Here is a 24,989-nt window from a genome sequence, read left to right as displayed (position 1 = left end):
TACACCAATCAAAAAAAATATTCTCCACTTGTAGTTATCTACCTTGGTAGCAGAATGCCACCAGGCCTGATTGATGCAACTGGCAATCCTGTTTGAAAACTTCCTCTGGTGGATAGATTGTTTGAATGAGCCAGTTGAGCCAATTGCTGAACCAATACCTCTTTTAGACCACAGAGCTGCTATGGGGATAATACTGACCTTTTAAAGTACCTGTGGGATCAATCTGAAGAGTGAGACTGCATAAGCCAACAGCCAATCCTAAATCAGGCTGAAAGCATCAAATTGCCATGTTCATTGGTCTTGGACTGAGGAGACACAAAAATGTAGCCTGTTGTTCAGTGTTGTGGGAAACAAGTAGTCAAGAGGCTGCTCCCATAGATGAAACAATGCCTCTGCAACTGCTTGATTGATGCAGAAATCATTCTGTTAGAACTGCCCTGCGTGTCCTAGACAAACTGTACACATGGACATATTTCCTCCCTGGAAAATGATTAACAGGGAGTGTAATTTCCTCCAAATCTGCCCAGTGCAGAATTCTGCAATTTCCATGCAGAGAGAAGAACCATGAGTTTCTCTTTGCTGTACATTTTGTCTTAACAAACAATCATGCAATGGCTCCTGATTTGATCTAAAACACTTTCAGGGCAAAGAACAATGATCTCATTTTCAAGTTATTGATGTGCAGAAGATTTTCTTCCTGATACTAATGACCCTGGAGAAGTACATGTACTACTTCTGGCTCTAAATCAGTCCTCCACTGCATCTGATGCATCAGTGTACAGACTGAAGTGGGGTTTGGAGGCATGCAGTGGAATTAGAAACCTTTCTTGACTGTACCACCACCTGAGGTACTTAAAAGTCAACTCCAGAGAAATTCAGTCGGACACAGAATTTGTGTGTCGTTTCCTGATCACCAACAGAAGAAATTTAAGATTAGCGATAGGAATCAGTCAGAATTTCATAACCAATAATCAGTTCCACTGAACAAAATAGTAACTGATTATAATTGGTTACTTTACAGCAAATTTTAATTCTTGTACGTTATACAGTTATATCTTTGCTCAAGAGTTCAAAATGCTAATAAATGTACAGGAGTAATCTCTTTTAATGATATGTATATGTTAACCTGATACAAATATAACTTTTTTCTATTGTGTTATGTTATTTTTGTTCTCCAACTTTGTTAAATGAAACAACATTTCTTAGCTGATCAGTCTTATGTAAATGAAATACTGCTGCAATTCCCCAAGATCCCATCATTCATATGTGATGAATCTATACTTTAGAGTATAGCAGGGCATGGTTTCCTTTCATTATTTAGAAATGCTACAAAGGATTTTACATTCAAACTGAAACAGATCATCAACATGTGTTTAAATTTATTAACTCTACAATTTAACAGCACAATCATATAATCATGATTATATGTTCCCAATTATGAAAGTTTGCACTTATAGAATAAGTTATGGTTTTATATTTCTAAGTTGTGAAGGGAATAAATAATTTAGATCGACTTTAGTGGATCAGAAGTTCTATTTAGCTCGCCATTGATACACAAGTTTTAATAACCATTGTGTTTTGCATGCGACTAAAAAGTAGTCTCCCTTTCGCAAACAGTTATCTTATTGGTTTGCTCAACCAAATGATGATCAATTATAACTGATAATTGGAACAACACTTTCTAAGATGTGAATGGAATCTCCTAAGCAGTACCAGGTCCACTGCAGTGGTCAAGGTCCACAGAAAAGAAAGATAAAGGCAAGCTGACAATGAAGTCTTGATGTGTAGAGTTACAAACACAAATCCAGGATTCTGTTTAAATTTTCTGGGAAAAACACAAACCTGACCCAGAAGTGAGGAAATTCATTCCTATGTACACAGAATCACTGCAGATCAAAAGCAGGTCATGAGGTAACAGCGAGGTTTGTTGTTGCTGTGCAGAAACAACTGTCAAAGAACTGGTTAAGAGGAATCCTCAGATACCACAAGTTCTAGAAAAGAATGATGTGCTATTGCCTTTGGGTCTATGATGTAAGATCTGGTTGGGGTGATGTCCATGTTCTAAAATGTTTTTGAATGGAAGGAGAGTACATCTTTCACTCAAGAGGGTTTTTCCAATGTGGAAACAGTAAGCTATACAACATAAACATTTAACATCTTACTGATATTCAACCTTTAGCAAATTATTCCTGAAATCAGAACTAAAAATGGTGCTCCTCAATTCAACTGACATCAAGGATTATAATCCCAAGAGATGCCATTAAGCTGTGGCATTCTGCTGAAACAAGAAAGGTCAGAGACTAGGTGTTATCAGCTCTGGTCTGAGGACAAATCATATACAGACAATATTAACTTTTAACGACTGAGTCTTGTTCGTGAAATACAATTGTTGTGGTCTTAAGTTGATTTTAATCAATAATAAAGGTTGAATTTAAAACTGAACCATTTGATTTTCACATGACCACAGAAATCTATGCAGGATCATTACAAATTTTTAGTAAGGTGGTCCTGTGGATTAGTCCCAAAATTTTTTTAAATTTGAACCTAAGATATGCATCTAGAGGTACAGATACCCGAAGGCAGTTTAACCATCTAGAGGTACAGATACCTGATGACAGTTTAACCATCTAGAGGTACAGATACCCGAAGGCAGTTTAACCATCTAGAGGTAAACATACCCGAAGACAGTTTAACCATCTAGAGGTACAGATACCCAAAGACAGTTAAACCATCTAGAGGTCCAGATACCCGAAGACAGTTTAACCATCTAGAGGTCCAGATACCCGAAGTCAGTTTAACCATCTTTTAATTTGAAAAGGTTAGCATATGTGACTTATATGCCCATATTCTAAATGTCATCGACACTGGATCAAAAATACAGTCACTAGAAAGCTCTGCCAATCATATAAATGATCACCTCATTAACATATGTGGATGTCACTAATGATTGGGATTGTTCAAGATCTTGATAAAAGCATATATTCCAAGTCTGATCGAAACGGGATCAGAAATATGGCTTTCAGAGTGGTAACAAGCAAATGTTGATGGACAGAAAATGAACACAGAGTGATGAGTAATGTTGCTCGCTATGAGTGGCGCATTGTTTCATTCGGTTAGTTTAACCACTTTTATTTCAAACGAAAACAAGCATGAGACTTCACTTGTCAAAACATAATGGTAAGGGCTATGTATTACTCCTGAATGATGATATGTGGTTTTATTCAGTGTCATGCCATAGTTTGCTAAACAACTCTTACATGATATCATACCATGGTGAAATCTTCAATGACTAGACAAGAAATGTTGCAAAATTTCAACTAGTATAAAAAGATACTTTTGTCAATGTCATTCTTTCCTTCTCCTATTGAACTCTCTACCTCACTCACGTGTTCTAATGTAAATAATAAAGAGATAATAAACCTCTGCATACTTAATAGTAAATGAAATATAAACCGTGAGTCAAATCTTTCATACTTACTGACACTAAGGTGTGTGGGATCAAGCCATTCCACTGTATCTGTCTCACCAAAACCAGGGATACGGATGTCGACACCAGGAGGGTTAGAAGTTGTGTGGGTTTTATTATCATATACTAATCTGTAAGAATAAAGAATAAAACATTATTGGCAAGTTTTTAGAATAGTTCAATAGACTGTTTACTCAACCTGTGAAGAAAAAAAAAGAATTTCCTAAGAATATTCGCCTACCTCCATCCTCCGGCAGTCTGTGTGCGCCTATCAATTTTTCAAGCTAAAAGCATTTCAAGCCAATGTTTCTTTACTAAACATGGTTGCCCTATTGAGCAGGCATGTCTGTTTTATCAGATGTAGTTTGCCATCCTCCATAAGCTCTAAATTCGGTAAATTTCCGTAACTTAGTGAGCTACATCCCTTAGAACATGTGTACGTTTAAGTCACAAGATTTTTTTTTTATTCTCTTGATACAGTTATATTAAAACTGGATATTACAAATATTGAAAATGGACATCTCTAGAAAGCAGAAAAGGAGAGTGAGTAGTCTGCTGGTTGTTTACATCCATTTGTTTTGATATACGTACAAGATATTAAGGGTCACATGTGCCAATCAGTTTTAAAGTTGTGCAGTACTATTTCGCTCCTACATCAGGTCATTTTTTCTGTGCCAGGCTGTCATTTTTACATACCACCATGCCATTTTTCCCAACAATCTGTAAAATTAACCCATCTGTGTCTCACTAACAAAAGTGTGCCAGACAACTTTTTATGACCGTAAGTGGCAAAACCTTTGAACTTCTGTGCCTAAAGCTTGAGCTAATTATTGCATCTAGTGATTAACATAATGCAGTGATACTTTATAAGAGGTATTTGTTTATTAGAACTGCTTGCGACAGTGTCTACTCATTTAGTGTTTCCCCAGGTCATTTTACAGAGATTGTTTCCACCATGCCGGTTTGTTATTTTCTCATGCCAGGCCATTCTTTACAAGTGCAAGGCCTTTTTCCCACAACAACCTGCCATTTTTTGAGTTGCAAAATCCAAATATTCATTTCTTACAAACGTAAACAGTCACATGTGTACTAAACTTCATTTCAGTATTTTTTTTTATCATCATAAGCAGAAATATACCATTGTAAGTCCCTGCTTAATTAACACATAACCCTACCCCTACTGAATTTCAATGGAAGTATATGTGGATACCTTGATAATATTTATAAATAAGCCTATCTGGATGCCTGTGTGCCATCTGCATGGAACTGCAATTTGACGCTAAAAGTAAATATTGATAGTGCCACATTAAGGGAATACCCCCTATTAGAAATTACAAATACTAAGGAAATAATTTGATATTTAAATATACTAACTGGGTTGGATTCTCCCTCATCCATGATGGAGACTGTGAACTTTGCTTGGAACTTGCAAGAGTTTGGATGATTAGAATTACGGATTGGCAATCAGATATAGTTTCCAACATCAACATAGGCAACGCTGATTTTGACGATTTATTGGATTGAGATGATCCAGACATAGACAACAAACCAAAAGATTCAGAAGCTGAGAAATGTCAGCTGCGCTTGGTCACACAATTATAATGACGTGAATGAATTTAAAGCATACAATTTTTTTTAAAAAAAATAGCTATATACATTGAAATATTAGATTTTACTCCTCAACCTATCAATAGAAAACAATATTTACAAAAAAAGAATCGAACGGTTAAAATTTAAGTTGAAAATGATATATACTACCCTGTGCAATATTTTAAAGCAGGACTATTCATATGAAATCATTTAGGTAACGAGTTCTATTCATAGCACACTGAACATACTGTGTGACCCCACTATAACGCACCCCATGATAACGCAAATTCGGATATAACATGGTCATGGCATGGCTTCCGAAATTTCATATATTTTATTCGCAAATGAAAAAATATTTTTTGTTCAAGATAAAATAGTGTATTAAAAATTTATTATCATTTTCTAGAAAAGTGTGCATATGAATTCAAATACAACTGTGGTGTGGTTCCTGAAATTTTAAATACATGTAAATGTATTCTTTTCGTACCTGGATAATTATTTTCTTTAAAGGACGAGAAACGGTGTGTAAAATTTTTATTATCATTTTGCGGAAGAGTTCGATATGAATTCGAATAGAATACAATCATGGCATGGCTTCTTAAATTTAACAATATCACCAGGTTCTTGAAGTGTTATGCCAAAATAAACATTATCGGAAATGTTACTTATTACTAATTCATGAGTAAAGCCAGTAAGTCTTCTTTGTGATTGTCTTCAACTAATTCTGTATACAATTGTTGCACAAACAATAGCCAACATGTGTTTCTTCTTTAACTGCATATACAACATAGCAGCAGACAATGCAGTTGTTGATAAAAGATTCTCACATGTTTGCCTGGCTTTGCGGTGTTATTAGACGCAATCAGTTGAAAAGTAAATAATGTCCGCTTTATTTGCTGGAAATTAAAGTGTATGAAATTGTACATGTATCCAGCTTCAAAAACTTTATAAAAGTGACGCATGACTATTGCAGGCCCACTGCACTTAATTCTCTGGTTTTACATGTGTATGGTGTTTGCTTATTAGCTCATTACGAATTTCCTAATTTTTAAAAAAATATTTTATCGTTATGGAAAAGCAAGTTCACAAACACAACTTGTTCTCTGCCCAAGAAAAACTGTATGCCCTGGTTCAACTAAAGAAGGGCAAACAACAAACTCAGCTTGCCAGAGATCTAGGAATTAGTGAGTCCACTCGGTGAGGGTGGAAAACAGAAGAAAAGCTCCACAGTCTACCATGCATTCTGGAAGAGGAAACTGCTTTACAGTGTAAAGGGTTAGGTTTGCTAATGATGAAAGCCTAGATTCAGCCTTGTATCAATGGTTTGTCCAGGCTCGCTCATAAAGAGTTCCCATTTCTGGCCCAATTCTGAAAGCTCAAGCTGAGAAATTTGATCGCCATATCAATGGAGATGATTCCAAATTAAAGGCAAGTAACAGCTGGCTGAACAGATTCCAGAAAAGGCATGGTATCAGCCAAGTTCTTGTGCCTGGGGAAATCCGCTCAACTGATAAAGAGGCTCCCAACTGAGTTTAAAAGGTTCCTGGAGGAAGGTTACTACACAGCCAATCAAGTGTGCAACTGTGATGTGACTGGGTTATGCTTTAAAATGTTACCTGATCGCACCCTTGCAATCAAGACTGATAGTTACAAACGAGAAGGCTTTAAGAAGAGGAAGGATAGAGTCACTCTCTTGTCTTGCATCAACAAGTCTGGCAGCCACAAAGTCAGACCTCCAATGATTGGAAAATCAAAGTTTCCCAGATGTTTTCATCATGGAAATATGAAGGCCCTTCCCTCTGAATATACTAACAACAGGAAAGCATGCAGGAATAGCTCCATATTTGAAGACTGGTTCCATAAAACAATTGTTCTAGCCGTTCAGGCTCATTTGCGAAAACTCAACCAAGAGGAAAGAGCTCTCCTGCTGCTGCATGATTGCCTTGCACAGCAGAAAATCTTGTCAGTTGTGACGGCAAGATTAAAGTCTCTTATCTCCTGAAGAACACTGTGTCAGAAATCCAGCCACTGGACCAAGGCATCATATTGGTATTTAAGCAAAACTATCGTCACAAAATGATCAAGCAGATGGTAGCGGATAACAACTGCTCCTTCGACACATCACTGGCATCACTCAGCCTGAAAGAAGTCTGTCAATTCGACAGGAAAGCATGGGATGCTATCTCTGCACGTTGCATTGAATGATGCTGGATAAAGTGTCTTGGTCCAGCTTTTCCGTCATCTACACACCATGATAGTGATGATGATGATGAGCCTGAATTCACTGAAGACGACGTATGTTTAGCTGAAGAAGCACTCTGAGAATATGAGCACAGTCATCATGATATCCTCAACTGGTATTCAGCAGATGGCATTTGCCCCATATAGTTATGTGAGCACATCTTAGATGACGAAATTGTTGCAAATGTTAGCGGGAAGAATGAAGCTACACAACCAGAGCCCGAAACCAGTGATGCTAATGACAGTGATGATGATGATGACACCACAACTCCCCCACCAAAAGTATCAGAGACAGTAGAGCACCTTGAAACCTGTTTGAAGTGGCTGGAAACTCAAGATGTCGACAGCATCAAAATTCCCAAACTCAGAAGCATTCTTGACTCTGTTAGAAGCCAACAGTTCATGGCAAAGAAGCAGACTCCACTAAACAGATTTTTAAGAAATGATGAAATTTAAAATTACAGAGTCATGCAACCAGATTGACTTTGATTCACGTTTCTTTCAATATTCACAAAATCTGAAGTAAAAGTTATATGCACGCATGTGTTAATTGTTAAGTATTCCTGCTGAAATCTTTCAAATGAATAGGTGTACAAGTGTCAATTATTGGCAATACACAATGGATAAATGTACAGGGAAATGCATATGAGAAAATTCTAGTAGTATTAAATTTGTACAGACACTGTTCATAGACCCTGGAATGTAGTGAACCGTATGTGTTTCCTCTTTCTTAACTTAATTTTGCTGTTACTTTTTCCCACTGAATTCAGACACATAATGATCTGTGACAAAATCATTGAATAGTTTAAATATGCATGCAATTTTTGCAATGGAATTACATGTATTATGGATTGTCTGCATGCCACAACAGTACAATATCTGATGGTAAGTAAACCGTGTTAATACTCTGTTCATCCTATATATTAGACTTTGAATTCAGACACAATGATCTGTGACCAAAATACTGAATATCTTAAATCTGTGTGCAATTTTTTGCTGGCATTAGATGCAGCATGGATGAATGCATGCCACAACGGCACAACAGTAAACGGTGTTGATACCCTATTCATTATATACATTAGACATGAATACACGTATATGTGCCTATGCCTTGTTCTCTGAAAAAAGTAAAATAGTATAAATCCCCGCAATAATGCAACCCTGATATTAAAGTGATCTAATTTTTTCCACCAATTATCGCATTATAGCGGGGTCACACTATTATAGTGACAGCCATCACAGCAACGGCCACTGTGAGGTAAAGGATTTACACTGTGCAGTGATGCATAAAGGTTTCTTCTTGCTGGAACTGAACCACTCACAGCAGTGAGAACAATCACAGGATGTGTTCATACTCAAGTAGACACAGACTACATCTGCATGAACTTGGGTACCACGCATTGGAAAGCATCATTCAGCGCTTGATGTTTGAATCAGTTGCATTTTATCATAAACACTATTTAGAAATGTAGTGCAAAGATTCTGGCACTTCTTTTGTTTGCCACAAAAATACCAACACCCATGTTAATAATTCAGAAAGTATCATCAAAATCAGCTGTTTTCTGTGTTACGTACAGATACATAGCTCTCCCTCATAATAATGTGCCTTGTTATGTCATGATTCAGGATATACCGTTATGGACTCCATGACCAAATCATACCAATATATTACAACAAGGAGTAAAAGAAAACAAGCTTGGTGTTATATCTTTTCCTTTTTAAGCAACCATCATTTACCAAATTTTGATAGTTGCCATCATACCATGGTTTGATATATTATGCTATTCTCATTTCCATACATATAGCAGTTCTTAGCGCAATGCAGTCAGCGGTTATGGACCCAGACTACTGCGCTATAACGAGCTGTATTTTTGTTTTCAAGTGCTCACATGTATTTGTCAAATGGCAACTTTATGTAATTTCTTGACTCGGCCAGGGATTGAACCCATGACCTCCCGCATCCTAGGCAGACGCTCTAACCACTAGGCCACCGGAGCTGTCAGATCAGACATGGTCTACACCCTAATGTTTTTTACTTAATGTGGCAGCAGCAGACTAAAAAGGATATAGATGTGGTGGTCATAATTTGGACGAACCAGCATAGACACTCAATTATGCAATGGCAAATCAAGATCAACATAAACATGATATTCAATTCAAGTTTCAGAACAGACCTCATATTGTCAACAAAGCAGTCAATCACCCATGGAGCTAATTCTTCAAGATTTAGCCACAGACTAAAGTAGTTCTCAGTTTTCTTGATGCAGAAGGAATGGGGTACAGCTGACTTGTTGAGCTTGGCTTCAAATTCACTGCCTCCATCTCCAGGAACTAAAACATAAAATAAATAGTAGAAACAAGTCTGATTTGTGGATAAGAAAATAAGTGACATTCATATTGTTATGATTTGAATTTAACTTAAAGCTGCTATGATATGATATGACAAGAAACCCACTGCTGCTTGCTGACTGCAACATATCATAAACCAAAACAGAGGTATTTGCATATATCTTATAGGTCCAAATTATACATTTTAAGAAATTAATGTTTCAAATTCAGGAGATTTTTTAGATGACACATACCCAACAAGATTTACTTAAACCAGTTCCAAATAATTTTAATTAATTTGAGATTGATTTAAATAAGAAATAAAAATGGAAAATAACATTACAGTTCTAAGTAGTGCATGTAGATTGTTATGTATAGTTCACTTCCTCCCCACCCATTCATCAAAAATAGTATCCAGTTTGTTTAATGACAATAAAAGCATGATTAAAATTGCCTTCATACCTAACAGTTGATTTATTGTCACAAACTGATGGTTAGCAGTCAGAAATTTTAAACATTATGAATTTTTAACTTTTAATAACATGTTCTGTCGTTTAAATTTCATTTATAAAAATGCTGAATAAGCACGGTAAATAACAAAATATGACACAATTTGTATTAATTAAAATTTTAGTAATGCCCACTGGTGGCAACATTTTAACAAAAATACCAGTTAAATACGTTTTGTCAAGTGAAATTTGTTATAGTAGTATTTTTTTAATTAGATTTCAGTATAATCAGCATAAATGCAATATGCCCTCTTGTATTCAAAGGTGAAAAGTGTAAATCAACTGCCTCAGCAAAAACCGTGAGCATTTCTATAAGAACCTAACTAAGTACCGACTGTTTCATTCTCCGACTGGGGAATTGTTACGATTAAAAGTTCAAATGCATTGTACAAAGATGATAAGTCATCTTTTGTATCAAAACAGGTAATTGGGGCAGCATAAATAAAAAGTTAAAAAGCATGCAAAGCCTAACTGCATAAGAGGTAATTGTCACAGCTATGTCTTAAAGGTCACTGGTGATACTCTAGCAATTCTTTTTACATCAGATTTGCATTACATGATTAAAAGTAGTTATATTAGCACAAAAAGGAGATTAAAATTATAAAGTGCAAAGAAGAAAAAATAATTTAATATCTCAGAACAGAAACATACAATTCTGTTACTTCCCCAGAGCTATGATTTTCCACCTATAGAGGAAGCCAGCCAAAAATGATGCACATTTATCCCCACAAGACGAAGTACATGCTTCTTGTCTACAAAAAAACAACAACTATAAACTATGGATAGGTAACATTTAGATGAAACTATTGAAAACTAATGCACTGTTCAGCCGTATATAGATATGCATGCCCAATGCACTAGATAGTGTCACTTTCAAAACTGTTCCATTGTTTCAATTTATTTTCAAAATTCCCATTAATATAGGTAGAAAGGAATCAATGCTGTCTTCCCTATATTGGCCAACTTTGTAAAAAAAGAAAAAAGAAATTGGCACACCTAAAAGAATCCAAAGGTGGCTTCCTTATGTCGGCCGACTTCATTAAAAAAAAAAAATCAGCACACTTAAAAGAATCCAAAGTAGGTTTCCAGGTTTGCTAGCTTTGTAATAAAATAAGCTTTGTATATGATATCCTGTCAGTAACTTTAAGCAATGAGTTTACTGCTTGCTGCCAGTTGTGTTTATTCATACCTGGGCTTCTATTTGTTGGTCATATATAATCATAACTGATACAAACAGGCACTGATTGTCATAGGGTAAATAGTACACACAGCAATAACTTGCTTTAATAATACTTTTGTAACCCATACTAGCAAAAAGATTAACACTGGCACTCACAGTGAATGTATTTTCAAATAATGATTTTTATTTGCAAGATACCATCATATAGTTAACCTGTATACAGTACAATCTTGGTCATTTAGCACCTTATAATGTATCATGCGTGATATTCGTGTCTCATTTGTGACTTTTAGTTACTTGACATAAGCAATACACACTGCAGTAAGGATGCATATACCAGCCAGGATCTGCTACATATTTCTTTAATAAATTTTGCAAGATGAAAAAAAGGAATAAGTGATAACAATGCAAGGTTAGATTCTTTCATTTTATTTTCAAATAAGTGTTTTGTTTATCTATTTTACCATACCATTCAGTGAGGGAGATAAAAACAACACAAAATTATTTTGTTTCTTAAGTCTTGGGACATATACCTTGATGAAAAAGTTTCACCATAAGTTCTGGGACAGGAAAAAAATTAATTATTTTATTGTGTCCCAATATGGTAAAGGTGCATATATAAATATGACTGATTCTACAGACTTGTACACCTATAAATGATATATGTCCCAGAGTAATACCTCCTATTTCTTTTTTAAAATCCTTCTGAGTTCATATTGGTTAAAATAATGCTAAATAAAGAGTTTGATCAAAGTCTATACTATGCATATTCAATATGTATTATGATTATTTTAAACATTAATATTTTAAATCTGCAGAAATGTTACTGTACTGTATACCTTTATTTGATATATTATACTTCTGCTCTTTCTATTCCTCTTCTCATATGCACCATATAGCTTTCTACAGGATTTAGGACATTCCCATCCCTCCCCATATTCGATCACACAGCTTCAATCGCCTTGTGTTTGGTAAGCAGGGTCTTTCGGAAAAAGAAAGAACCCTTTTGTCCCATCATCACTCTTTTAGTTACATCCATATGCAACACAGTGCACCATATTTGCTGTACAAAAGCATGATCAAATGATATATCACACAGACATTTACGTGAGGAAATTAAACACTTGAATGGTTTGGTTGAATCAAAAGGATAAATGTACGTCAAATCTGTTTTTGGCACACAGAAACTACCAATTGTTTATGGAGACTGCTGAATAATTTTTTCATTTAAAAAAGTGTTTTTAAGTCTAATTAAACATTCTTACAGTGTTCATACCTAACAAACGTTTTTTTTTGTAGCAATAATAATATCACATTTCTCTACAATACGTGTCCAGTGACCTTTAATTCAAGTCATAACAACTGACAAACTGAACACTGAGAACACAAAGTATATGTAACATATTAAAATATCTAACATTAATCAGTAGTTTATAATACTGCAATTGTTATGATATCAATTACAGCAAATTAACCAAGTGAAAAGCACTCTGGTGCATGAAAAGCTGTTTCTCTGATGGGATTTGTTATGGAAAACTGAATCCAAAGTTAACAGTGATCTTACAATTACCAAATTGGTACTTAATTTAAACGTTGTTTCTCTAATTAACTATCCCTCTTTTCTTAAATAAAGAGTCTTGGTTTTATTCAGAATCTACAATAACACTACAATGTATCCACTTGTAAAAAAAAAGTGCTGCAAAACATGTTTTCACTGGTAAATTTACATAGATGAGGTGTGCTGAAACCAAACTGGAGTAATGTTTTAAATGATGTTTCTGAAATAAGATATACTGAAAATAAAAGTAATTTATTAAAAAAAAGCTGTCAGAGGTCCCTCAGTTTAACTGCACCCTTGCCCACACTGCTGTCTATTTTATCGACCACACTGTCCATGCATTATTAACTCATTAACCCCTGGCACCATGTTTGTGTGTGTGTGATTTGGATTTTTAATGTAGCTTTAACAATTTTTCAGTCATATAGCTATGATGTCTGCAGTGTGGCAGTTTATAGTACTGTCTAGCACTGGGGCATCATGCCACAAACACCCAGTCACATTATCCTGACACCAGGCCGACCAGTCCTAACAGTAACATCTTAATGCTGAGTGCTAAGCAAGGCAGCTGTTAGCACCATTTCAGAAGTCTTTGGTATGACTCAGCCAGGGATCAAACCCACGACCTCCCACATCTGAGGCAGACACTCTAACCACTAGATCATAGTCATTTAAGATACACCAAAATGGACAGTATTATATAAACGTAGACAGATGTGCCTCTACAAGGATACCAAATAATCTGGACCTTCTGTTCACAACACGAAATACAGAGGGAAAAACATATTTTTTAGACCTGTTTTTTTACATAAAAAATTCACCCATTGTCAGAATGGGATTTTGTGTCTGGATCTAAGACTCAACAAGGCTATGCCGATTGACAGGTCTGACCACACATCAGAACTCAAACTAAGTTCAGATTGGATAGAAACTAAATCACACACCTTACTTTGTATCGCCTTATGCATGTCAGGTATCAAAGATGTGGAAAAGTACTTCTGACTTGGAATTTTATAGCGTGGTTTTGACTTGGCCATCAGATGTCGAAAATGGTTGCACATCTACTGTCATGAACTGTGCAATAGCTTTGTGCCAACTAAAAGCTCTCGGGTCATCAGATGCAAATGGCTGCTTCCGGTCCAGCATGGCATCAATAGTCAGAGTACAAGGAGTTGCTGCAGCTGATGAGGTTGACTGTGCAGCATCCTTTTCGTTTTTTATCTGCCAGAAACAGGCCATGTTCGACGATGTACTTGCAGCGCAAGTGCTGGATAAAATTTGATGTCGTAAAGTTTTTAGAATCCTTTCCATGTCTGGAAATACATGCTTTGCAAAGTGTGCAATTTGCTTTGGACTTATCGACTGCATTTACTCTGAAGTAATTCCAGACTAAACTTGAGTGTTTGAGTTCGACATTATGCATAGGCTTGGTAGAATATTTAATATAGTACAGTCGCTAGTCAATATAATAATCTAATCGATTTATGCTCTTGAAACAATGTTTAAATAAAGTAAGTTACTTCAAAGTTGTCCACATGGCTGGATGGATGCACGCACCATGATGTGAGTCATGCGCTGAAGCAGCTCTGGTATGCATGGGTAACGTCGCTGGCACTGGCATGCCAATATCTATGCTGCATAATATTTCTATGTCAGCATTCTGCTGCTTCAACGTGCGACCGCTATTCATTGATTAGCAGCATTGCAGGACTGGCTAAAGAACAGATTAACTATAGTGAGTCATAGTTTCATAGTAGTCGAAAATTTTGCGAGCTATCTAATCTGACTAGCTATCTGCTAATATGTATGCTTAAAGTTCAACAACCACACATGGCCTCATTGGCTGCTGTGATTGGGATGAGTGCATCAATGGTATTGATAATTTGTTGTGTGCAGACAATCAGCAGTAGTTTACTGCAAGTGTGTTAAAAAGTATTTACTTTTAAGAATATATTGTCTTTCAATTAACCCCCTAATCAAATGTCTATTCCTTAATTTCCACTATTTAATTCTGATTTAGAATTCAAATCATGTCATGATGAATGCTATGACTGAATTTATATTTTGGGAATTTGTTTACATTGGCACCGATTATTTCTGCCAATACTGACTGTTCTGATAATCAGCCTGATGAGTGTGGCCAATTAATCGGTACAGCTTTAGTCTAATTTGCACCAATTTCACACAGATACCTTCAACGAAATTTCACCATGGAAACTAAAGTGTAAATAATAGATGGATGAACGGACAAGTGGATGAAAATGGTAAATACTGAAACTGTAGAGTTGCAATGAGCAAAAGGCAAATCTACACTACTTGCCACACAAACTTCATGGACATCTTAAATGGACTTTGGCCCTGGAAACTAATGAATAATGGAATTATCAACAAAGAGGACAACATTATTCAAAGTATTAAGAATAGAGACGACTTGGGTAATACCAGGTAAAACAGCTTGGGGGTTAGTTATGTAATATTACATAAGATGACTTGGATGGGTTAGGTAACACTACATAAAATAGTGTTACCCAGGTAACACTACATAAAAAGGGGTTTCAGGTAATTATAGATAAAAATGGCTTAAATGGCTCAGGCATTACTTTATAAAATGGCTTAGAGATTTCAGACAATACTGCATAAAACAGGATCAAATAAATAATGTGTTTCAAGATTATAATGTCATCTACTACATCACCGGCATTCTCTGAACATCACAGAAATGTTGATTAGTAAATTTGTGAACAAATAAGATTTAAAAAGTTTCTTCAACTCAAATAAAATAAAACACAATCTTTCTGCAGGTTTCTGTATGATAAAAATGAAACATTTTCTCTCTTAAACGGGGTTCATACAGAATTCTGAAAGACAAAGTCAAAGACTTTTCCCGAACTTTCAAAGACCACAAACATAGATTTTCAGGACCTATTTTCACTAACATTTTGTATACAAGTTATGTTACATGAGAAAACAATGAATGCAAAGTACTACAATATTGTTTAATGATGAAATTCAAACTATAATTTAATGAAAAGAAAGAAATCAGGAAAACTCAATTACATCCGAATCTAACACCCTTGGACATTTATATTTGTGGTTATGGAAAGAAATTAAAATGTTTGGGTTTATTTCACTTTTCAAAGACTTTTAAAGACTTCAGGGTAATCTGCTCAATTTTCCCAAACTTTCAAGGCCTTGAAAATGCTACCCCATTTTTACCAAACTGCCAAAGACCTTCAAAGACTGTAAGAACACTGTTAAAACACACGAAAACATTTCATTCAGCTGCTGAAATGAAATGAACAAAAAAATCAAGGCCCAAGTAACCAAGCTCAAACACAGGATTAACAGACTACCTCTCAAGTCACAGATCAAAGTACATGTATTAACACTTCATTAATAAATTAAAACTGAACATTACCTGCTAATGCTTTGTCTCATTTCAGTCAAAAGAAAATAAGCTCTTGATGTTATGTATTTCCATATTTTCTGTACATTCTTAAATTGTACTGCCCTCATCACAGCAGTTATTATTATTATTATTATTAGTTCATGGATTTAATGTCATTTTCAGAACATGACAAGCTATACATGGCAGCCAATAAATCTGGTGGAAGAAGAACCTAGGAAAACCCAAGTATGAATCGCAGGAAGTTATTGGGAAGCTCTGTCACCTATCCATGCTAGCCAAGCCCAAGACTTTAACCCATCCAGACAAATACGAGATACTAGTATTCTGTAAAGGTGAGTGCCTTAGACCACACTGCTGCCTTGGGACCCTATTATTATTATTAGTGCATATTAATGATTTGACAGCAAAATCCAACTCAAACTTTTAGAAAGCTATGATTACTTTCATGATTCAGCATCAACATTTCAAACACATAACACTAAATTAGACCATGAAACCGAACACACTCTAAAACATCGGTCAATAAGCTGAATGACAACACATGAAAAGGCACAATCAACATCATGGTGGTTAGATTTTATTTTATTGTGTCAAATCGTTTTTGATGATTTTCATAAAGTACCACAGCAAATTTCAAAAACATTTATTGGCACTGCCAAAATAGGCAGCAAAATATCCAGTTTGTTAAATTCATACCAGGGTTCATACAGAATTCTGAATGATAAATTCAAAAACTTTTCCCAAACTTTCAAAGACCACAAACATGGATTTTCAAGACATATTTTTGCTAACTGGTAAGATACTGCTGAGTTCTGTATACAAGTTATATGAGAAAACAACGAATGCAAAATACTACAATATTGTTTAATGATAAAATTCGAACTACAATTAACTTCCTAAAATTGCTTTATAATGATCTGGAAGATAGGTTAACAGTCATTGTTATTTCAGAACTAAGCAACTTATGCATCAGATTTAATTCAAAATAAATTGTTCTCTTAACAGAAATTAAAATGTTTGGGTTTATTTCAATTTTCAAAGACTTTTAAAGACTTCAGGGTAATCTGCTCAATTTTCCCAAACTTGCAAGACCTTGAAAATGCTACCTCATTTTTCCCAAACTGTCAAAGACCATAAGAACCCTGTCATTTCTAGCACTCTGAGAAAATCCAAGAATATTAAATATTCACACATATTGAAACTCTATAGAGGAAAGAAATCTTAGCAGTTACATTGTCTATAATTATGTTTTCATTTACTTTCTTTCCAAGAACATATATATAATAGGTCACTTTCTTGCCATTTCCTACATCTCTACCTGCATCTGGCCATTAGGCACTGATTTATAACTAAGAAACTGTTCACCATCTCACCTGTACAGTACATACATGTACATTTACATCACAGTATAAGGAGAGGATATCTGTTCCATTAGCATGCATTTCTCAGTCTGTCCTTATCCGTCTGGAGTAATAACTCGGAAACTAATAACCAATGACAGTCACACACAAGGCAGATATGGTAGCTCACCACTCAAGGCACTGGACTCATGACCAGAACACTGCAGGCTCAATTCCCACCATCTCATCAACCTGGATCCTGATTTATGTGTGGATCTCACTAATCCCTTACTCACCTGAGATTTGATAATACAAGCTTGCATACAAAATATGATCAGAAATATGTCCCCTAATGTGTTCTCAATGTCAACCAATCAAATCCAAGATCACATCATTAATACACATGGATGTCACTCATAATGGAAATCCACTGAAGCTTGATAATATAAGATTACACGCCAAATCTAAATAGAAATAAAGCCTCCAGAGTGTTCACAAGCAGTTGTTGATAGATGATTGATACAACACTTGTAGAACAAACAGTGTGTGCATACTGAACCTACCTATACTGCATTGATTCTATAAAAAATCAAATACAACTCATTTCAGTTTTTTATTCAACATTCATTATTTATTAATATCAACTCAAAACAACTTATTTCACAAATAAGACCTAATTAAAAAAAAATGGAAGTTCATATTCACTGTCTGCATTATTCTTTGACTTTTTATTCTACCTTGTCAAGCATAAGATTCAACTGGTATTCAATTCACACACTAAAATACATCAATTAACCATGTAAAGGGACTGGCTTATCACCCAGTTTGTTCACACATCTGACAAAGGACCAATTGTTTACCATTATGATTTATTGTTTTTTTGTTCCATCACCTGATTCATGTCCAATAAGGATTATTCATCTGACTTTCTACTACTGTACATCATCAAGTGCAAGATGTAGGCTGGTATATAATTAACAGAAAAAGCAAAGTAGTTTTTGGAGAGGAAAACTAATTTGTATTATGCAATACTTAGCTGCTGCTACTGTGTATCTAATACTTTTTTGTGTTAATAAACCTCATCCATTTCATGTGAATACATCCTCTCACGATGTAGAGAATTATTAATAAAATATGGTCCACATGTCATGTGTGCCTCACATGATCATGTGCAGAATAGTCATCATTTTTATTATTACACCAGGACATCTGAGTGGGGTGGGAGGGCATTTAGTAACAGCAACAGTAAGTATTGCATAAATAGTTTTATGCTCTCCTACATTTTAATCAGCAATATCTTTACCTGTTGCTATTGCAGAACGTTTCAGTTAGGAAGGCTTGATGATGTCCTAAAATCTGATCAAAAACAGAAAAATGGAATGCACTCACCCTCTTGGGGAAAGATTCCACTTAGTGTATGTTGGTGCTATCTTTGGGTCACATGTTGTGCGGCACAGAAAAAAAAAACATGCTCTATGATGCTAAAGAGCCTTGGTAGAAGTAAGATTGATTGTCAAAATGCTGCATTCATAATATCCTCCAAAGAAGAATGATTAAGCAGGCTCATGAGGCAGCTTGAACGTTACAGGCTTTAATTTAATTAAAAAGGGCATCTGTTGGTAAGGGACTAACAAGCTCTTTAATCGCTGTAACAATCCAATGTTAAATGGAGGAAGTCACATTAATGGAGCATTTCAAAGAATGAAAAGATATTTTTGATGATGTTGTTGTTGTTGGGGTGGGTTTAACGCAATTTTTCAGCACACGATAGGCTATACATGGCGGCCAGTATTAATGGTGGAGGAAGAACCCAGGAAAACCCCAGAAAGAACCACCGACCCACGAGAAGCTACTGGCAAGCTTTCTCACATACCCACATTGGCTGAATCCGAGACATGAACCGCCACAGACAGAGGTGACATGGCAGTGATCTGTAATGAAGGACCCCGATATTTTTGACCTTTCCCTTTCCTCTTGGAAGCATAGAGACTGAATATAGTGCCCTGCCAGGACATACGAGCCTATCTTGATCATCACCAACATGGATTCAATTAAGATTTGGGATTTCTATAAGCAGAGCAGCTACTGAAGTAGTTGATTAACGTAAAAATCCAAGTTGGCAATAACCTGGTAAAAATTATACACTGATGAATGAAATGACTGTTTTGTGCATTTTTTATATATATCCCTAATGCTTTTTATTTTTAAAATGGGTAGGTGGTACACAGGGGAGGGTAAGTGAATACTATACTTTATTATAATTTCTTGGAATCAATAGAAAATCTCTGATTATTATTAAGCTCAGTACTTCTAAGACACGTAGCATTTGTATTTAAAGCAACACAAGCAAATCTTACCAAGATTTTGTCTGGCTATGTTCAGGCTCAAGAAACTTCAAATTGAGGTCCATGGATACAGAGTATGTTTTCAGTATACTAGCATTTACTATTAATTTTATTTCACCGAGGTCTTCAACTTCAGATGAATTTTTATTGGAATTGTATTGTTCATTGTTCACCATCATTGAATTCATGCACAGAAACACTGAAGTACAGCTGAAACACCGAAATGCAACCATACAGTAGTGTACCATTGGTTGTGTAATGTAATGTATCATTCTGGGTTACTGGGGACCCCTTGATAACAGTTGAGTTCAAAATTATAAATCTATGAATGAAATTAGTAACATTTGTGCCATTTACAATGCTGTCAGGAATTTCTGCGCACTTAAAGTTTCTATCACTAATACTGAAGCAAAAGTCATACCGAATATGTCCGACTGACGAAAATAAAATACTGCAATCCCTACCATTTGAAAAGAGGCAATTGTCACCAGAATATTCTGTTCAAAAGAATATAATATTCATGATTCGTGATATGTTGGCCTATTTCGTGTACAGCTTCGAAAAGATGTAATATTCATCAATCAGGCTATAGAAATTAAATACATTACTTTGGACTGTTTCTGTCAGCAGTTCAGTAAAGTAATCAGGTCAGGTTTATAGCTAGTTTTACAAAATCAAACGTAACAATGCCAATAAATGACAAGCAATATTAAGCCAACTAAACTGTTCTTGTAAAATAATTAGTAAAGTTCAACATTATGTAAAACAAAAGATATGTGGAAGAGAAACAACAATGAATAGGGTGTAATGTGTTTACAATGTTTTGTTTATAAGGAAAATTATTAATGAATTTAGAAACAGACTTCTTGGATTAAACTGCAGAATTCTTTTAAGGTGCACATTTCCATATTTTATATAATGTATTTATTTGTATGATTATAAAAGATACATAGCAAACAGGATTTTCTGGGTTACAGATTCAATAAAGTCATGGAGTGGGTCTTCATGTTGACATTTAGAAATCACATGTTCATATAAATTTCGAGTCGAAATGTGGGATATTTTTGTACAGTTTATGAATAGTACTTTTCTTAATTAAAGTACGACCGTTCTTTCTTGATACAAAATGGATGTTTGACCAAAAATAACACGTGATCCAGTGTTTACGAAAATCACCTATCGTGCGCAGAATTGGCCGTAAATATCCTTGATTTTTTCGTTTCCAAAATCGGTGTGTGAGGGGTACAAGCTGCTGTGAGGTTAAGCGGAATAATTGAAACAAAGAAATACACTAAAAAAACAAATATTCAGTTAAATACACGCTTTTACCAAAATCATTACGATGACGAATGTATTATGATTTGTTTTTGTTTGAATACTAACAAAATCCATATTAAAATCGTTATGGTGGAAGCAAACAGGAAGGTATACTAATACTAGGCATATAATCTAGTCCTACAATGTAAGACATATCACATGTTATTTATGTTTCAGTGCTACCCCCCACCCAAAGGAAGAAAAAAAAAAACACATCGGGTGATGCGTCTTAGGTTGTATAACTATCCTATAATCTACATGAAATGTGTCGTTATTATCATTATGATCAAGCAGAGTTAATGTAGGCCAAAAACGAGAATTGTTCTAGTGACCTCACACACACTATACTTACTCAAAATAACAGGGTATCCTTTGAAGTCTAATGAAGCCACGCAAAGTAAATGAAAAATCAGAATTGCGTAGAAATAAACAAGAAATCGCTCGTTTCTAACGTCCATTTCGACTCTTCGGATCACACCTAATAACCCAACCAGATGGCGCTCTCATTTAACTTCACACACATTCTTGTTGTATGGTCTAGTCTGGTACACTTACCGTTTACTCAATTTCAAAAGAAGAGCATTATATTAGGTACTTGTAGGGTACCAGACTACTTTGGATCACAAGTGCCCACTAGGAAGATCTTTCACCCCACGTGGCGTGAGGTGGGTGTGTGGACATTAACCAATCAAAATCAGATAAATATTTTGGCATAACAATGATGACGAAATAATAATAATAATAATGAGGACTTTGTATAGCGTCTAATCTTTAGAAGCTCTAAGCGCTTTACAACTTTAAAACAACACATATAAGATAATAAACATATAATGATATGATTACAAAAACAAACACCATGAAATTAGAAAACATTAAAAAACATGCTGAGAATATTTAAGGTAGGAAACATTATTAGGTCTTTAAGTTTGTTCTTGCAGTCGAAATAAGTGAGTTTTGAGAGCCCTCTTGAATGTGACCACGGTGTCTTTGTGTGTAAGTTCAGTGGGCAATTCATTCCACGTTGCTGGGCCCTGGTATGCAAAAGAACGCTGTCCATATGACTTTGTTTTCACAGTGGGAATAATGAGTATACGATTGTCAGAAGAGGAGCATAAGTATCTTCCTGGTGTGTACACATCGGTGAGGTCGGATAGGTATGTTGGACTAGAGTCCGACAGTGAAACGTAGCACAGAGAAGAAATTTTGTGTTTGATTCTGGATCGAATGGATAGACAGTGTAGGGTACAGAGCAGCGGGGAGGTGTGCTCCGATCGTGGTACTTCAAGTATGATCCGAGCAGCTGTGTTTTGAACTTTTTGAAGTTTCTGGAGTAGATATTGAGATGAACCAGACAGAATTGAGTCACAATAGTCCAGTCTTGAAAGTACTAATGAACACACAAGTGTTTTAGTGGCATCAGCTGAAAGATATTTGCGAATGGAGCTGATGCGTCTCAGCTCAAGATATGCAGCCTTGCATATGTTCATGCCATGATGGTGCAGTGTGAGAGTACTGTCCAGAGTAACACCTAGGTTTCGTACTGATTGTGTGAATTTAATGTTGGTGTTGCTGATATTTATTGTTTGAGGTAAAGGATGTGAATGAGAAAGTCTTTGTGTTGTGATCAGAATGGCCTCAGTTTTATCAACATTCATCTGCAGCTTCTTACATGTCATCCATGATTTCACATCAGAAATGCACCTCTCTACACCTTGGATGGTAGCATCAACTTCCGTTGGGTGGCTAGATTTGTATATTTGGGTGTCATCAGTGTATAATTGGTGAGACAATGGATGATGATCTATGACACTTGAGAGCGGCTGAGTGTATAGAATGAAGAGAACGGGTCCAAGAACAGACACCTGTGGAACACCAAAACATAGATCAACTGGGCTGGAGTGTATTCCATTTGCTGACACAATTTGTGTCCTGTTGACCAAGTAGGACTTGAACCACAGTAAGGCTGTATCATGAATGCCAAATACATGCTGGAGACGGTGAAGTAATATATTATGGTCTATTGTGCCAAATACTGCAGACAAATCAAGGAGGGTGCGGGCTGTAATCTATCCGCTATCCAAAGCAGAGAGAATGTCATTAACTACTTTTAAAAGAGTAGTTTCAGTACTGTGGCAAGGGCGATATGCAGATTGTACATTGCTAAAAAGACTGCTTGAATTTAGATGAGATACAAGCTGGGATAGAACAACCTTTTCTAAGATATTTTATATGAATGGGAGATTAGAAACTGGGCGGTAGTTCTTTAAATCGTTATGGTCTAGTGTTGGTTTCTTCAGCAGAGGCTTTACAATGGCAGTTTTGAAAAATGATGGGAATTTCCTTGATGAGAGAGAGGTATTAATAACATCAGTTAGTGAAGGCAATACTGGATCTAAGCATTCATGCAGCAGTGATGTTGGAATTGGATCAAGTTCACATGACTTTGGTGCACTCTTCGTCAGGATTGTACGTACGAAATCCATAGAGACAGGTTCAAATGCTGCTAATGGTTGCCTCTCAGTGTAAAGTAACAGGCTTAACTTGAATGTACTCATTGTTAGCTCAGAGAAGGGAGGGAATGAATTCAATTATATACAAGCATCAAAGCTGTGTGGGAGAAAGGATAGACATAAAAAAAACTATATACTAACAATCCAAACAACGATTGACTATTTGAATTTACAAGGCTACAAAGGAGCATTGACCAAGGGAAAGCTTTTGACCGTTTAGAACACAACTATTTAGACAAAGTTTTGGACAAATTTGGTTTCGGAATTAATGTCCTAAAATGGACTGTACACCAACATTTTCTCAAGAGTACAGGTGTGTGTGTGTGTGTGTGTGTGTGTGTGTGTGTGTGTGTGTGTGTGTGTGATTTGGATTTTTAACGTAGCTTTAAAAAAATTTTAGTCATATCACTACGATGTCTGCAGTGGCAGTTTTTAGTGATGTCTAGCTCTGGGGCATCATGTCGCAGACATGTGATGTCCCACCCAGTCAGATTATCTTGACACCAGGCCGACCAGTCCTAACACTAACCTCGTAATGCTGAGCGCCAGGCGAGGAAGCTGTTCGTACCATTTTTGTAAGTTTTTGGTATGACTCGACCGGGGATCGAACCCACGACTTCCTGCATCCGAGGCGGACGCTCTAACCACTAGGCCACCGGAGAGGTAAAGAGTACAGGTAAACGGAACGTTAGCCCCATAATTTGATATCGAGAGATCGGTACAACTGGGATGCCCCCTGCCTTTGCTATTATACGTAATAGCAACAGAAATAGCATGCTGCAAAAGAAAAGAAAAAAAAGAAAAAAAAGACATAACAAGGATATAGAAGGAATACATATACCGAACTGGAAAAAATTATTTGAAAATGGTACAGCACGCTGATGACTGTACCAATTTTATAACTGACTCGAACTGCTTAAAGCACGTACAAAAGAAGTTTGAAAAAGTGTGAAAGCATCAGGGTCGAGAATTAATCATGACAAAACTGACATTTTGCTAATAGGAAACAGGAGTGGAAACTAACCAGGACGCACTCCCCACCATTCAAGATCAAGGTGAAAGCCCTATGAATTATCCTTGCGACGAATGGCACATTAGAAAACTATAAACAAATTAAGACAAAAGTTGCACAAAACATAGAGACCTGGACACTTACGCCCCTGAGCGCTGATTGCAAATACCTACGTATACAGTAA

At 35.9% G+C, this 24,989-nt stretch overlaps 1 protein-coding gene across 1 annotated transcript in view; it reads right to left on the bottom strand.

Annotated features, from left to right (window-relative positions):
• The window catches only part of LOC149783015 (lysosomal phospholipase A and acyltransferase-like), a 38,573-nt gene extending 16,759 nt beyond the window's left edge, over positions 1 to 21,814 (bottom strand). Inside the window, exons 1-3 of the mRNA XM_089934594.1 lie at positions 21,636 to 21,814; positions 9,472 to 9,628; positions 3,479 to 3,597 (exon numbers count right to left, since the gene is read on the bottom strand). Of these exons, the coding sequence (XP_089790720.1) occupies positions 3,479 to 3,597; positions 9,472 to 9,628; positions 21,636 to 21,741 (382 nt within the window). The 5' untranslated portion in view covers positions 21,742 to 21,814. The remainder of the gene's footprint in view (positions 1 to 3,478; positions 3,598 to 9,471; positions 9,629 to 21,635) is intronic.
• Positions 21,815 to 24,989: the final 3,175 nt, after the last annotated feature.

Source organism: Sinohyriopsis cumingii, chromosome 15, assembly GCF_028554795.1.
Source record: "Sinohyriopsis cumingii isolate HCF-2022 chromosome 15, ASM2855479v2, whole genome shotgun sequence".
NCBI classification, from domain to species: Eukaryota; Metazoa; Mollusca; class Bivalvia; order Unionida; family Unionidae; genus Sinohyriopsis; species Sinohyriopsis cumingii.
This window is presented reverse-complemented; position numbering and strand designations above follow the sequence as displayed.